Source organism: Microcaecilia unicolor, chromosome 2 (assembly GCF_901765095.1).
Source record: "Microcaecilia unicolor chromosome 2, aMicUni1.1, whole genome shotgun sequence".
NCBI lineage: Eukaryota > Metazoa > Chordata > Amphibia > Gymnophiona > Siphonopidae > Microcaecilia > Microcaecilia unicolor.
In genome coordinates, this window is record NC_044032.1 from 452,562,714 (window position 1) to 452,576,168 (window position 13,455).

The 13,455-nt window shown below is 41.4% G+C and overlaps 1 protein-coding gene across 1 annotated transcript; it reads left to right on the forward strand.

Annotated features, from left to right (window-relative positions):
* Positions 1–7,964: 7,964 nt before the first annotated feature.
* EGR4 (early growth response 4) lies at positions 7,965–9,898 on the forward strand. Its single transcript, XM_030192172.1, has 2 exons — positions 7,965–8,112; positions 8,550–9,898. Exons 1-2 carry the CDS (start codon positions 7,965–7,967, stop codon positions 9,896–9,898), a joined length of 1,497 nt encoding a protein of 498 aa, XP_030048032.1.
* The last annotated feature ends 3,557 nt before the right edge of the window (positions 9,899–13,455 follow it).

The window sequence follows — 13,455 nt, forward strand, 5'->3', positions numbered from 1 at the left end:
TCAGCTAGCATCAATACCAGCGTCCAACTTTGGGCAGAGAAATGGGCTTTAAGCTCTACTCTATAAACAGTGCTCAATCCAGAGTACTCTTTATAGAATAGCACTCCGTGCCTAATTTTTCCAGCGCTGAAGTCTTGGTGCCATTTAAAGAATGCCCTCTAATATGTGGACGTTCATATGTAGGTGGATTCAATTTTGCAATGTTTAATATCATTCTTTTAAAGTGTTTCAAAAGTTGTACTTAAAACTTAACAAATGAGCCCAATACAAACTAAAATCAAGGTAAAATAAGCCTAGAATTCATGCCAAAACAAACATACAAAAGTGTAATAAGACTTTGCAATCCATCCCCAGGTAAACTGAACAGTGGGTGCCAGTCTTGGCTCCCCCCCCCCCCCCTGCATGCAAGTAGTTGTTCTGATCATTCCAGCAGCTTATAATCAGAAGTATAACTCCAGGCAACTGCGGTGAGAGGGTAACTCTAAAGTACTCTTCACCCCCTTCTTTCCCCTTATACTCTGTAGTCTTGCAATTCCCCCCCCCCCCCCCCTCCAACACACGCACCACAAGTATGAAGTAGCAGGAGGAGCATAGACCTAATCTGGGGTGATTAGGGGCAGCATCCCCAATTTTTACAGGTGCTGAAGGTAAATTGACCCCTTCCTCACTGCTAATATGACTGCCTGCCTTCTGCCTTCTCCATCCCCCATCCCAACTATGTCTATGAAGGGGAAGTGGTGTTCCCTCAGTCCTGGAATGCAGAGATGCCATGTTACCCAATTCCAGGCTTGGAGACTTTTTGATCAGTCCTGGATATGAATTTACACCCCAAAGCTGAAGAAACCAGTGCTGCAAGTCCCATAATGCATTAGGATGCGATGGTCAGAAATCCAGGACTGTCCTTAAATCTTCAGCCTGGAACTGGATAACTTGGCATCTCTGGGAATTCAGGAGCAGGTGACAGCCACAGGATAGAGCAGGGCAGGGAAACAGAGGTTATGATGGGAGACAGAATCCTTCACTGCTGGCAAACTCCCTCCTTCTGCGTGATTTCTTTTCTTGTGGCCATAGCTAGGGGTGCCGGTAGTTCACTTCGCTCAACCCACCGCCGATAAACACTTCATCACAGCCTGCTGCCTTCTCGTCCGCCTTTACTTCCGCAGACCACTTCAGCAGCAAAACAGTCTCTTTGTGTTAGTGGTTTGTGTTATAACCATTGGACTTGCATATATATATATATATATATATATATATATATATATATATATATATATATATATATATATATATATATATATATATATATATATATATATATATATATGCAAGTCCAATGGTTATAACACATATATATATATTGGACTTGCATATATATATATATATATATATATATATATATATGCAAGTCCAATGGTTATAACACATATATATATATATATTGGACTTGCATATATATATATATATATATATATATATATATATATATATATATGCAAGTCCAATGGTTATAACACATATATATATATTGGACTTGCATATATATATATATATATATATATATATATGCAAGTCCAATATATATATATATGTGTTATAACCATTGGACTTGCATATATATATATATATATATATATATATATGCAAGTCCAATATATATATATATATGTGTTATAACCATTGGACTTGCATATATATATATATATATATATATATATGCAAGTCCAATGGTTATAACACATATATATATTGGACTTGCATATATATATATATATATATATATATATGCAAGTCCAATATATATATATATGTGTTATAACCATTGGACTTGCATATATATATATATATATATATATATATATATATGCAAGTCCAATGGTTATAACACATATATATATATATATTGGACTTGCATATATATATATATATATATATATATATATATATATATATATATATATATATATATATATATATATATATATATATATATATATATATATATATATATATATATATATATATATATATATATATATATATATATATATATATATATATATATATATATATATATATATATATATATATATATGCAAGTTCAATGGTTATAACACAAACCACTAACACAAAGCGACTGTTTTGCTGCTGAAGTGGTCTGCGGAAGTAAAGGCGGACGAGAAGGCAGCAGGCTGAGATGAAGTGTTTATCGGCGGTGGGTTGAGCGACGTGAACTACCAAAAATTTTAATGTGGGGAAAACATTGCAAAATTGGAAAAGGAAAAATGTGAAACCAGGAAACCCATAAAATGAACAAAGGTGACGTTCTAAAATAAACTAGCTTTTCAGGAAGTTTACACCAATTCAAAAACAAAATGAAGTAATTAAAAGTAAGTAAGTAAAAAAAAAAAAAAGACAGTCGGGCAATAAAAGACACGTCACAACAGACCATATTTGGCATATTTAGTAGGGGGTTCCTCTGAAGGAATCTCCTCACCGCCTGCTCTTCTGCAGCGCTTCTCAGCCCACGTGTGTAATGTCTGCTGCTGCCGCTGTAGCCTCCTCCTCCACGTCCTTCTGTTGAGGTATTTTCATTTATGTTCTGTGTTTTCGGGTTGCGGATTATGGATCCCCTCTGTCATTGTACGCGCAGAGAGCACTGCGAACTCCTACGGCGCTACCTAAAAATAACATAAGGGCATATTATTATTATTATTATTCTTTGCATAAGGTAAAATGCCAAAAATCCTACTTCCAACAGACCTATAAGCATTTTCCGTTCTTTGCCGCTGGAAGTGGGACTGGGGTGTGCAAGCAGTCAGCTTTTATTCTGAGCAAGGCAGAGCAATGTTTTTAAATATAGTTTCGCAAGAACATGCCTTTGTTGAATTTAAAAATCATCATCTTAAAAAAAAAAGGTTGCTGGGGTTAAAAGTTCTCTGCTTCATGGATCCCGAGATTCCCCATTGCAGTGATTATCAATTTCAGCTCGAGGGGATGAGATGAGCTGTGAAAAGAGGAAATTCCGAAGGCAGGAGGAGGTGACGTCTCAATACTAGATGGGGACTGCAGAAGCAGCCAAACGATCTGCTGCTCTAGAGCCAAATTCCTTTGACCTGAATTGCAGGACTGAGGGAAATCGAGGCACGCTGGTTAGGCGAGGGACTGCAGCCAAAAAAAAAAAAAGAGACTGGGTTGCTGGCTTTCAAAGCCGGCTGCGGATCTTTTTTTTGTTTTGTTTTGTTTTATTTAATGCACCAGTCCCTTTCGTAGAGGGAGTGCAGAGGAAGCATGGAGGATTTTTGTTGTTCTGGAACATTATGCGTTCTTCTGGGTATTATTAGCACGCATAGTGTAAAAATGGCATTATTTCTCCTTTCAGTTATGGATTTGCAAAAATAAATATAGATATAATATAGACAAATAAAAACAAAAGAAATATAAAACACAGGTGAACATTTTTTTTTGTTAGATTAACTTAATACATTTTTGACTAGCTATTGGGAGCTAAATACCTCCTTCCTCAAGTCAGGTCAGGTACTTTCTAATACTGGGCAAAAACAGAACCCTGGAATTTTCGCTAGAGCCAAAAAGTGAACACTAAGGGGCACTTTTATTAAGCTGCATTAAGCAGCTAATGCTGATTTTATGTTACAGTACACATTACAGCGGACCCACACTAATGTATTTTATGATAATAATAATAATAATAATAATAATAATAATAATAAAAAAAGAAAGCAGAAAGCATGGTAAAAATTCCACATTCACTGTCTAATGCATGGGCATGGCATTAGCAGGCTGTGACAGCTTGCACACAGGTTGGTACTTTGTGAATTTTACCATGCAGTAGATGCAAATTTTATGTGGCATCTTTTGGGGTGTTCCCAATATTTTTATTGCAGGTTGTGTGCTAATGTTCCCATTACCGCTTCCCATTAGCGCACGGGCACTTGCTGAGAGTTAACATGGGACCACTTGCTGCTTCCCTCATTAACTGTGTGTTAGACTTGTAAGCTGGCTAATGAGCCCACACCCACTCCACCCATACTATGCCCCTTGAGGGGGAAAAAATCTGAAAAAAACAGTAACACATGTGCAAAAATAGGCAGACTACCACAAAACCCTTAACGTCATGTGGTATAGTCTGTTTCCACATGTTAACCACAGGTAAGGGCTTAACACCCTTTAGTAAAATGGCTCCTAGATTTACTACTAATCATTTCTATAGTGCTACTAGATGTATGCAGTGCTGTACAAATTATATATGGGTACTTTCTCTGTCCCCAGTGGGCTCACAATCTAAGCTTCTTGTACCTGGGGCAATGGAGGGTTAGGTGACTTGCTCAAGGTCACAAGGACCTGCAGTTGAAATTGAACCCAGATTACCAGGATCAAAGCCCACTGCACTAACCATTGCACTAACCTCCACTCTATCACTGGCTACCACCTCGAGAAGAGCTGCATTATCGGCAGTCTGACTCTCCCCTCACTCTGATGGCAAGTCTGAACCCCCCCCCACCCCCACCCCTGGCACTTTGATGACAAGTCTGACTCTCCACCCCTAATCACAGTTCAATCACCCCCCCACCCCACTCCCAAACACAGTGCCAGCACTCTAGCCTCATGCACCTCCAGGACTTACCCGAAGGCAGGGCCTGGTGGTCCAGTGGCAAGGGGTGGGAGCAGTCCCCCCTCTGCTCCCACTTCATCTGGCTCTGGGTTCAAAATGGCATCACATAGTCTTACATAGTAACGTAGAAGATGATGTCAGATAAGGACTGGAACAGTCCATCCAGTCTGCCCAATCATTATCAATTCATGATTAAACTAACAATAAATGTGATATAAAATTCTTGACCTTGATCTTTCTTTGGTATTTCTGGGACATAGACTGTAGAAGTTCGCCCAGCACTGTCCTTACATTCTAACTATTGGAGTTGTCATCAAAGCCCACTCTAGCCCATCCCAAACTGTCTTGCCATATATGGAACACAGATTGTACAAATCTGCCTGGCACTGACCTTCACAGCCAGAGCTGCCATCTAAGCATCACTTGACACCAGGGTCGCTGAGAGGTAGGGCAATAGGGGGCGGCCCAGGTGAGATCCAGTGTCTTTCCCTCCCTTTCAACCCCATCCTCTACTTGCCTGGAAACAGGAAGTTACTTCACAGAAGGCAGGATGTGGTAGGAAGAAGAACCCTTGACCAGCAGAGCAGTCTTTCTCGATTGCTGCTGCCTGCCATTCAATGACTCCAGGCAAGTAGAGGACTAGGTAGGGGGCTGTGGCGGAGGGGGGGGGGGGGAGGGGTGGTGGTGATTGTGGTGGTGGTGGTGACAGTGGGGGGGACAGGGGGTGGAGGCAGGCCCCTTAATATTGTTTGCCCCAGGCTCGGCTTTATCTCTCTGCAGCCCTGCTTCACACATCAGCCGAGAAAGTGAAGCCTTCAAGCCTTGAAGCATTCCTGCAACGTTCCGGAACTACATGTCGTCAATTGAGGAGATGGAGCCTTACAGAGTGCATGAATGCTTCAAGGCTTGAAGGCTTCACTTTCTCTCTCACACACACACACACACACACACACACACACACACACACACACACACACACACACACTCTCACTCTCTGTCTCTCACATAAACTCTCTCTCACTCACAGACTCACACACACACACTCTGTCTCTCGCACTCTCTCTCTCTCTCTGACACAAACACACACACACACACACACACACACACACACACACACTCTGTCTCTCTCATTCATTCTCTCTCACATACACACTCCATCTCTCACCCACACACTCTCTCTCAAACATACACACTCCGAGGAAAGGAGGACGCTGGGGAGGAGAGGGAGGGGGGCATGGAACTCAGAGGGAAGGGGGGCCAAGACCTCGGAGGGGAGGAGAGGAGAGGAGAGAGAGGGGGCCTGGAACTCGGAGGGGAGGAGAGGGAGGGAAGGAAGGAGGGGGTCATGGAACTCGGAGCCCCACACACACACACACACTCACTCTCTGTCTCTCACATACACTCTCTCTCACACACACTATCCCTCTCTCTCACACACTCACTCCGCTCACTGGGCAAATCTCTCTTATCTGCACCCTTCTCCTCTACCGCTAACTCCAGACTCCATTCCTTCTATCTTGCTGCACCATATGCCTGGAATAAACTTCCTGAGCCGGTATGCCAAGCCTCATCTCTGGCCATCTTCAAATCTAGGCTAAAAATCCACCTCTTCAATGCTGCTTTTAACTCCTAAACCTAAACCTTCAACTGTCCCCTATCCCTGATATGTCCTGTCTGTCCTAACCCTTATCCCTTACTTGTCCTGTCTGTCTGTCATAATTAGATTGTAAGCTCTATTGAGCAGGGACTGTCCCTCCATGTTCAAGTGTGAAGCGCTGCGTACATCCGGTAGCGCTATAGAAATGATAAGTAGTAGTAGTAGTAGTAGTACATGCAATCATGTTTTTTTATACCATCCATTTTCTAATTAAAGATCACCATTGTTTCCTCTATCACCTCCCTCAGGAGGGTGCATTCCAGGCACTGACCACCCTCTCTATGAAAAATAATTTTCTGACATTTACTCCTAAGTCTACCACCCTACTACTACTGCTTGGGATCAGCCTTCCATATAAGGGCAAGTAGTACTTGGAGTACAACCTCTTTGAAAGGACAATTTAAATATCCCACCCCCTGCAGTGTTCCTGCATATGTTGCATTAAATAGAGAGTACTAGCAGTATAACTGGTTATATGAATTACCCATGAGCTGCAGAAATGGACCTACGTGGTCTGAAAGCCTCATGTACAATCTTTGGGCAGTTCCCTATGGGGCCCTTTTACTAAGCAGCTAGGTGCCTATGCATGCCTAACGCATGCCAAATCGGAGCTACCTTCCGGTTACTGTGTGGCCCTTGTGGTCATTTCAATTTTGGCACGTGTCCACTACACATGTCTGAAAAATATGTTTTACTTTCTGGAGCACGGCAGCTACATGCGTCAAGTGGCATTTGATGCATGTAGACCATGACTGCCCAGTTACCACGTGAGACCTTACCACTAGGTCAATGGCTTACGGTAAGGTCTCAGATCCAAATGGATATGCGGCAATTTTCATTTTGCTGCACGTCCTTTTTTGGCAAAAAAGGGCATTTTTTGTAGGTGCGCTAAAAAATTCTGCGCGCACTGAAAACATGCATCTACACTACCACAGGCCATTTTTCAGTACACCTTAATAAAAGGACCCCTCTGTTGGTCCAGTAAAAGAAGATTCCAGGGTAGATTAGAAAAATCTCTAACATGAAATTCGGCAGGTGCAATGTTCTACAGTTATACTTCAAAAAAAAATTTTCACAACAATTGTAAAAGTACACTTCAGCCTTTATATCGAAATTACCTTCAAATTAAAATGTAAAAACCTGGCATGAGCATAGCATTAGGAATTCACAACTTCTCCTGTGTTGGAACTTTGCTCATGCTCTCTTCCCAGCTTTTTTTTTAAAGCAGAAAAAAAAAGAAAGAAAGAAAGAAAGGAAGGGTGAAAAAAAACAGTCGAAACGTCACAATAAGAGATTTCCTTTTTGGGAATCCCTATCCCACATCCTGTATCCAAACTTGGGCATTTACGTCAGGGTAGCATCACTGGGGACTCCTGAAATGGAGAGATTCTGGGCAGCGGAAGATCAAAGGCAGCTCTCTAGCAGATATAAAAGAGGAAGCAGATTGCGCTTACAAATGCGAAGAGAGCAGAGCAGAGATGCATGGAGACAGCAGGGCACTGTAACAGGGATCCCTTGCAGTGTATACAGCAGCACAAACTCACTACTTAACAGAAATAGAAGCAGCCATTTATGCAGAAGCAAAGATCGGTGGGCATCCTCCATTACTCTGTGGACTTCCCTTAGCAAACCCTCCCCAGCCCTTTCTAGCTGGGATCCCGGGAGATGTTGAATGTTATGGATTTTTCCTGTCAGGACTCACTTTATTCTAAATATCAGGAGGAATGTGATCTGAAATCGGGGGGGAATCAGAATTTGGAGTCCGTGCCGGAGCAGCAACTTTTCGCAGAGCAGCAAGGAGAGGCAACAAGCAATTTCATGGAAGGTAGGAAACCAGCTAGAAACAGTTGCAGTGTATTTGTTGTGTCGCATGTATGTATTGATTGCTGTTCCATTAAATTGCGTGTGTGGACAAGAATTAACCATTTTGTAAATGGACGAGCTAAATTAGAATAGCGCGTATTTATTTTGGGGCTCCTAGCGCCTATATACTTATATGTGTATTTGCATATATGTAATAGTTTCGATAATTGTTATAGGGGAATATAATTTATGTAGACTGTGATCTTGCATCTATACCTTTTATTTGCATTGCGTAGATGGAATTAGATACTTCATAGATTATGCAAAGGGAGTTTCTAAAATAGATACCACTGGGCTATGATCTGCATTAATGATTTAACTATTTGAAGTTCTGGTATATGCAATTTATTTGAAAATGCAAATTTCGAACTTACAGGGTTTTCTATTTAATTCCCATAGGTGAATATATGAGCTCTACCATGAATGGTGGAACACAGGATTACCTCTTTGAGGGCAGCCAGTCTTCGCCCCCTCCTCTCAACTACACAGGCAGCTTTTATATCGAGACTCTACCCGAGCACCCTCAAGACCAGGAAACTCTCTTTAACATCATGTCAGGGATCCTGGGAATTTCGCATTTTACAGCTCCTGAACGTCAGCCAAGGCAACTTGATACCCTTTTTTCTGTCCCAGAGGCTATCCAGAATCATTTGGATCTTTACTCCAATTGTCACCCTAACCTCAACATCTCTGTTCAGCAAGTTCTTCCTGGTCAAGCTTATTCCAACTTCTCTGCTCCCGAGGACGTCCAACAAGTTCCATCTTCACCAAGTTTAGGAAGCTCGTCGGAGTGTCTTTTTGAACCCAAATTGCTGCAAAATAAACAAGAAATGGACATAAAAATCCCACCCATTTCACCTACCATGGAAAAGTTTAAACCTTCATACTCTCAATGGGAACCTCTCAATGAACATCAGGCCTATGCACCTCCCAGTTATCAGTCAGAGACCTTTCAAACACCAGAAGACTCTCAAACCATTTTCCATCCATTAGGATCCAAGGTTGAAAATGTACTGTCTGCTTGCTGCCAGCCAGACGTCAGCAGCATGCCTGAAGAGCCAGTCACCTTCAGCAACAATGTGAGCTTCAATTGTCATCAAGACAGTTTCCAAACCCTCACTAATCAAGGGCAAATATCTCCTGATTTCAGTGTTACCAAGCTTCATAACCTTCACTCTCAACTAATTCAGAATCATGAACCTTCTTTGCCTCACCCGGAGGTCATGACAAATTTGATGAATCCAAATGAACTTATTCACCACCAGTCCCCTCCACTAGCTTCAACAGACTTCCTAAACTGTACCCCAGTGGGGAACGCTCTGCTTCCCAATCAAGGAAATAATGTCTTAGTAGAAGCTAAAAAGAAGACCCGCAGGAACAAATGCTCTTCAAAATGCTTCCGTCCAAAGCCTCACGAGAAAGCCTTTGCCTGCCCGGTGGAAAACTGTATAAGAAGTTTTGCTAGGTCTGACGAGCTGAACAGACATCTGAGGATCCACACAGGGCATAAGCCTTTCCAGTGCAGGATCTGCCTAAGGAACTTCAGCCGCAGTGACCACCTTACGACTCATATCCGGACTCACACCGGAGAGAAACCGTTCTCTTGCGATGTCTGTGGCAGGAGATTTGCCAGGAGCGATGAAAAGAAAAGACACAGCAAAGTCCACCTAAAACAGAAAGCCAGAACAGAGGAGAAACTCAAGGGGCTTGGTTTCTACACAGTTGGTTTATCTTTTGGGCCGTTATAAACCTGTGAGCTAGGCCTAGCATTTGATCCTGAGTAAAATCTTTAGCTTGGAAAAAGTTTTCTTTCAAGTCAGTAATGTTTTACCTTCATTTCCGTGGAGGGAGAAATCAGGATTTGAAGCTACGGGTGTTGCCTTCTCTTTGAATGCATTCTTCTTGGGGAAATGTATGCAGACACTGCTTGCAACGTATACTTGTTATAGTGGCATTCAATAGTGACAAGTGATCCTTGCATATTTATTAACAAGTTGTTACATCGAAAGAAGTCCACAGTTGAAGGGAAAGAACATAAAAGGGATGCCAGCGACAGCAGTACCAGCATTTCTCCAGCACCATCGTGTGCGGACAGCTCCCACCGTGCTGAAGCGAAAACTTCCATAGAGGGAGCCAGCGCCTGACTGCACACTGCAGCTCCGCTGCGGTACCGTATATTTAAGCTCTTGGAAAGCACAGTGCATGTCAACTGCAATTTTCATGCTTTATTTTGATCGTCCACACAAGAAGAGCACAGAATACGAAAAGAAATGCTTTTTGGAACACTGTAGTGCAGGGTGCCTTCCTAAAAACATCCTGTGACTTTAATCTTCTCTTTAGCTCTACCAGCACTTTAATCAAAGGAGAAATGCGTCCTTTTTTTTATTTTGTTGAAATTTGACTTTTAGCCAGCGTATTTTGATCAAAGCTACTGTGACGCTGACATTGTAAAACGAAATGAATACACTTATGCTATACTATGTTCACAAAGGGGATTTTTGTACAAATGTGGGCACGAGGCTCTTGATGTAAGTTTTTTGTAACCTGCTAAATGAATATTATAAAGCTGTGTTTATTTTTCCAATAAAGCAAATTGGTCTTAACTTACTATTTTCGTACCTTGTCTTTTTCTAAACATTGTTTATAAGGAGACCAAAAAGGAAGTGGAACTCTAGACATACCTGCTACAGAGCAGTGGCATTTAGGCATCCTTTTACTAAGCCGCAGATGTTTTTGGCGTGCACTGGGCCATATTTGACCTTGGTTGGAAAAAAAGGCTTTTTCCAGTGGGGGCAGTAAATGGCAGTGCGCTAGACTTAAAAGTACCACTTGTCTATTTATTGCGCTACATGTGCGGTACTCATACAGTATGCGCCAATGTAGCTGCGCTGCCAATTACCGCTGGGAACACCCCTTTGGTAGAAAATAGAAAAATATTTTCTAGTGTGGGAAACAGTGCATGCTAACTTCAACAATACCACCGGGTGGGCGCGCTAACCAGGCAGTAGTGTCAATTTGGCAAATGCTACACACATGGTAGCCCTACCACCACTTTGTAAAAGGGGCCCTTAGTTTTGTAATTAACCAGCGATAAAGGTTGATTCAGTAAAGATGTGCTTTTGTTAGTCACTTGTAAAATCTTCGGCAAGGACTTTGGTGCCCTGCTGTGTTTACCTAAAATGTCAGTCTTGGAGGAAAATGAAAAGTCCACCAGTTGACTCAGATTAGGAAATAATTTCTGGCTGAACCAAGTCTGGTCCTGAAGTACCTCTTGCCAGTCAGGTTTTCAGGATATCCACATTGAATATGCTTGAAAGAGATTTGCATATAATGAAGGCACTGCATGCAAATCAAGTTTATGCATATTCATTGTGGATATCCTGAAAACCTGACTGGCAAGGGGTACTTCAGGACTGGACTTGGGGAAACCCTGCCTTAGGCTGCATAGAGGGGTCTGTACTAGCTGGCTGGATAAGCGATAAGCCCAAATAAAACAATCTAAAGATGAAGTAAGTGGACAAGTCACAGGAAATCATGCACTTACACTAAGGTTACCAACCAAATCCAGATTCGCAGGACAGGGTTGGTCCAGTCTTGGGTTTAACCTTTTGCATTCAGTGCTGATTTCCCTATTGCATTCCCTAAGAAAAGCAAGACTACAAGTCCCAGCATGCACTAGGGTAAACCCAGGACTGAATTAACCCTGTCCTGTGATTCTTGAACCAGTTGGTACCCTTAACTTACACAAAATTATTGCCAGTTTCCAAAAGAAAGGCCAGGTGCCTTGGCATCATGGGGTTATTTATGTTATCAAATAGTAAAAATAGAGACATTATTAAGGAACCCCAATTTCCCAACTAGATCCTTATATTGCCATGTTCTAGTTAATTTTTTTTATACATCATTGTTATGATTGCATTTTCATAAAGCACTGACAAATACACAGTACCATACAAGTAAACATATATAAAATTCAGAGGGGGAGTTACCAACATGGGCTACCCTTAAGATGTATTATTTTAGCATAGGTCCCATTTTATATGATGAGACCTAGTTACTAATAACTGGGGTTACCGGTAAAATAACATGTCATAAAAGTAGTCCATTTTGATAACTATACCCCTCAGTGACACCAGAGAATGACATGGGGACAAAGTTTGTCCCCATCCCCGTGGGTTCTGTCTCCATCCCCATCCCGTCCCTAAGGGCCCTGCCCCATCCTGCCCTGTCCCCGTGGGCTCTGTCTTCATCTGCAGAAGCCTCAAACACTTATGATTTTATATTTAAATCTTTTTTTTTTAAGTATATAAAGGAACAATATGCTGTGCAACTGTTGTTTATAAATTACAAATAGAAAACAACAATCAGCAACTATAATAACCCCACCCACCACCACCCTCTACCCTTCCAACCCCAACAATAGCTGATTTCTACTACCTCAAGGAATCCTAATCCACCCTGTTAAAATACCCAGGGGTAAAAAATACAACCCGCTCTGTATGCCCTAGTGGGGGAGAAATATGCCCTATAAAGTACTGTTATGATTTTTTAATCTGTGGATAAATAGGTCATCAACAATCTCAGGATTCAGTCTAGCTCTCCTTTCTTCCACAGTCCTTACTGTAATAAAAGATGTCTTCTCAGAAGATATGCTGTTAACAGGAATGTACAGGATCCCCCGTGCAAATTTTGAAAGTTGCGGCCAGCGTGTTTGCTTGTTTTTCCAAAAAAAATCAAAATATCGTTGTCTGCATCACTCAAACATAAATAACAGTCCAGTTCATTAACAGGCTTCAAAATAGAGAATGACAAGAGGACAAACTTTGTCCCTGTTCTCATACTGGAGAAAACAGTATTCTAAGCCAGTAGTTCCTAAACTTTAGTTTCTAGGGATCCACTAATACTATGAAAAAATATTCAAAGGATACACTGAAAAAAAAAATCATGCATTTCAGATCACAGATTTTAAGCTTGTTTTATAAACATTTATATTGTGTATTTTATAAAATTGAATTTCCTTATGCTTGTGAATGACCCTTATAACCAGAACTCATTTTGTTCTTTAAGACACATTAACTAAACTGGAGCCAGGGAATTACATAAGGGAGTAGGAACAGGGTACTGAGCATACCATCCTTAGGTCACCTCTTCAAAACTGACTCAGGCGGGTCATGACCAAAAATCATTATCATCTGAAAACCATTTGTAGCTTATATGGAATGAGTTAGTGGCCTAAACTAAGTTCACAGTGGGCAGATGTCCACACCTGACATCACCACTAACTGGTACCATTCTGAGGACTCTC

What these genes read in the sequence shown, in the direction of transcription:
- EGR4 (XM_030192172.1), top strand. Translation starts at nt 7,965, where the DNA reads ATGGATTTTTCCTGTCAGGACTCACTTTATTCTAAATATCAGGAGGAA. An exon ending in AACAAGCAATTTCATGGAAG is followed by an intron (nt 8,113 to 8,549) that starts GTAGGAAACCAG and finishes TAATTCCCATAG; the next exon opens with GTGAATATATGAGCTCTACC.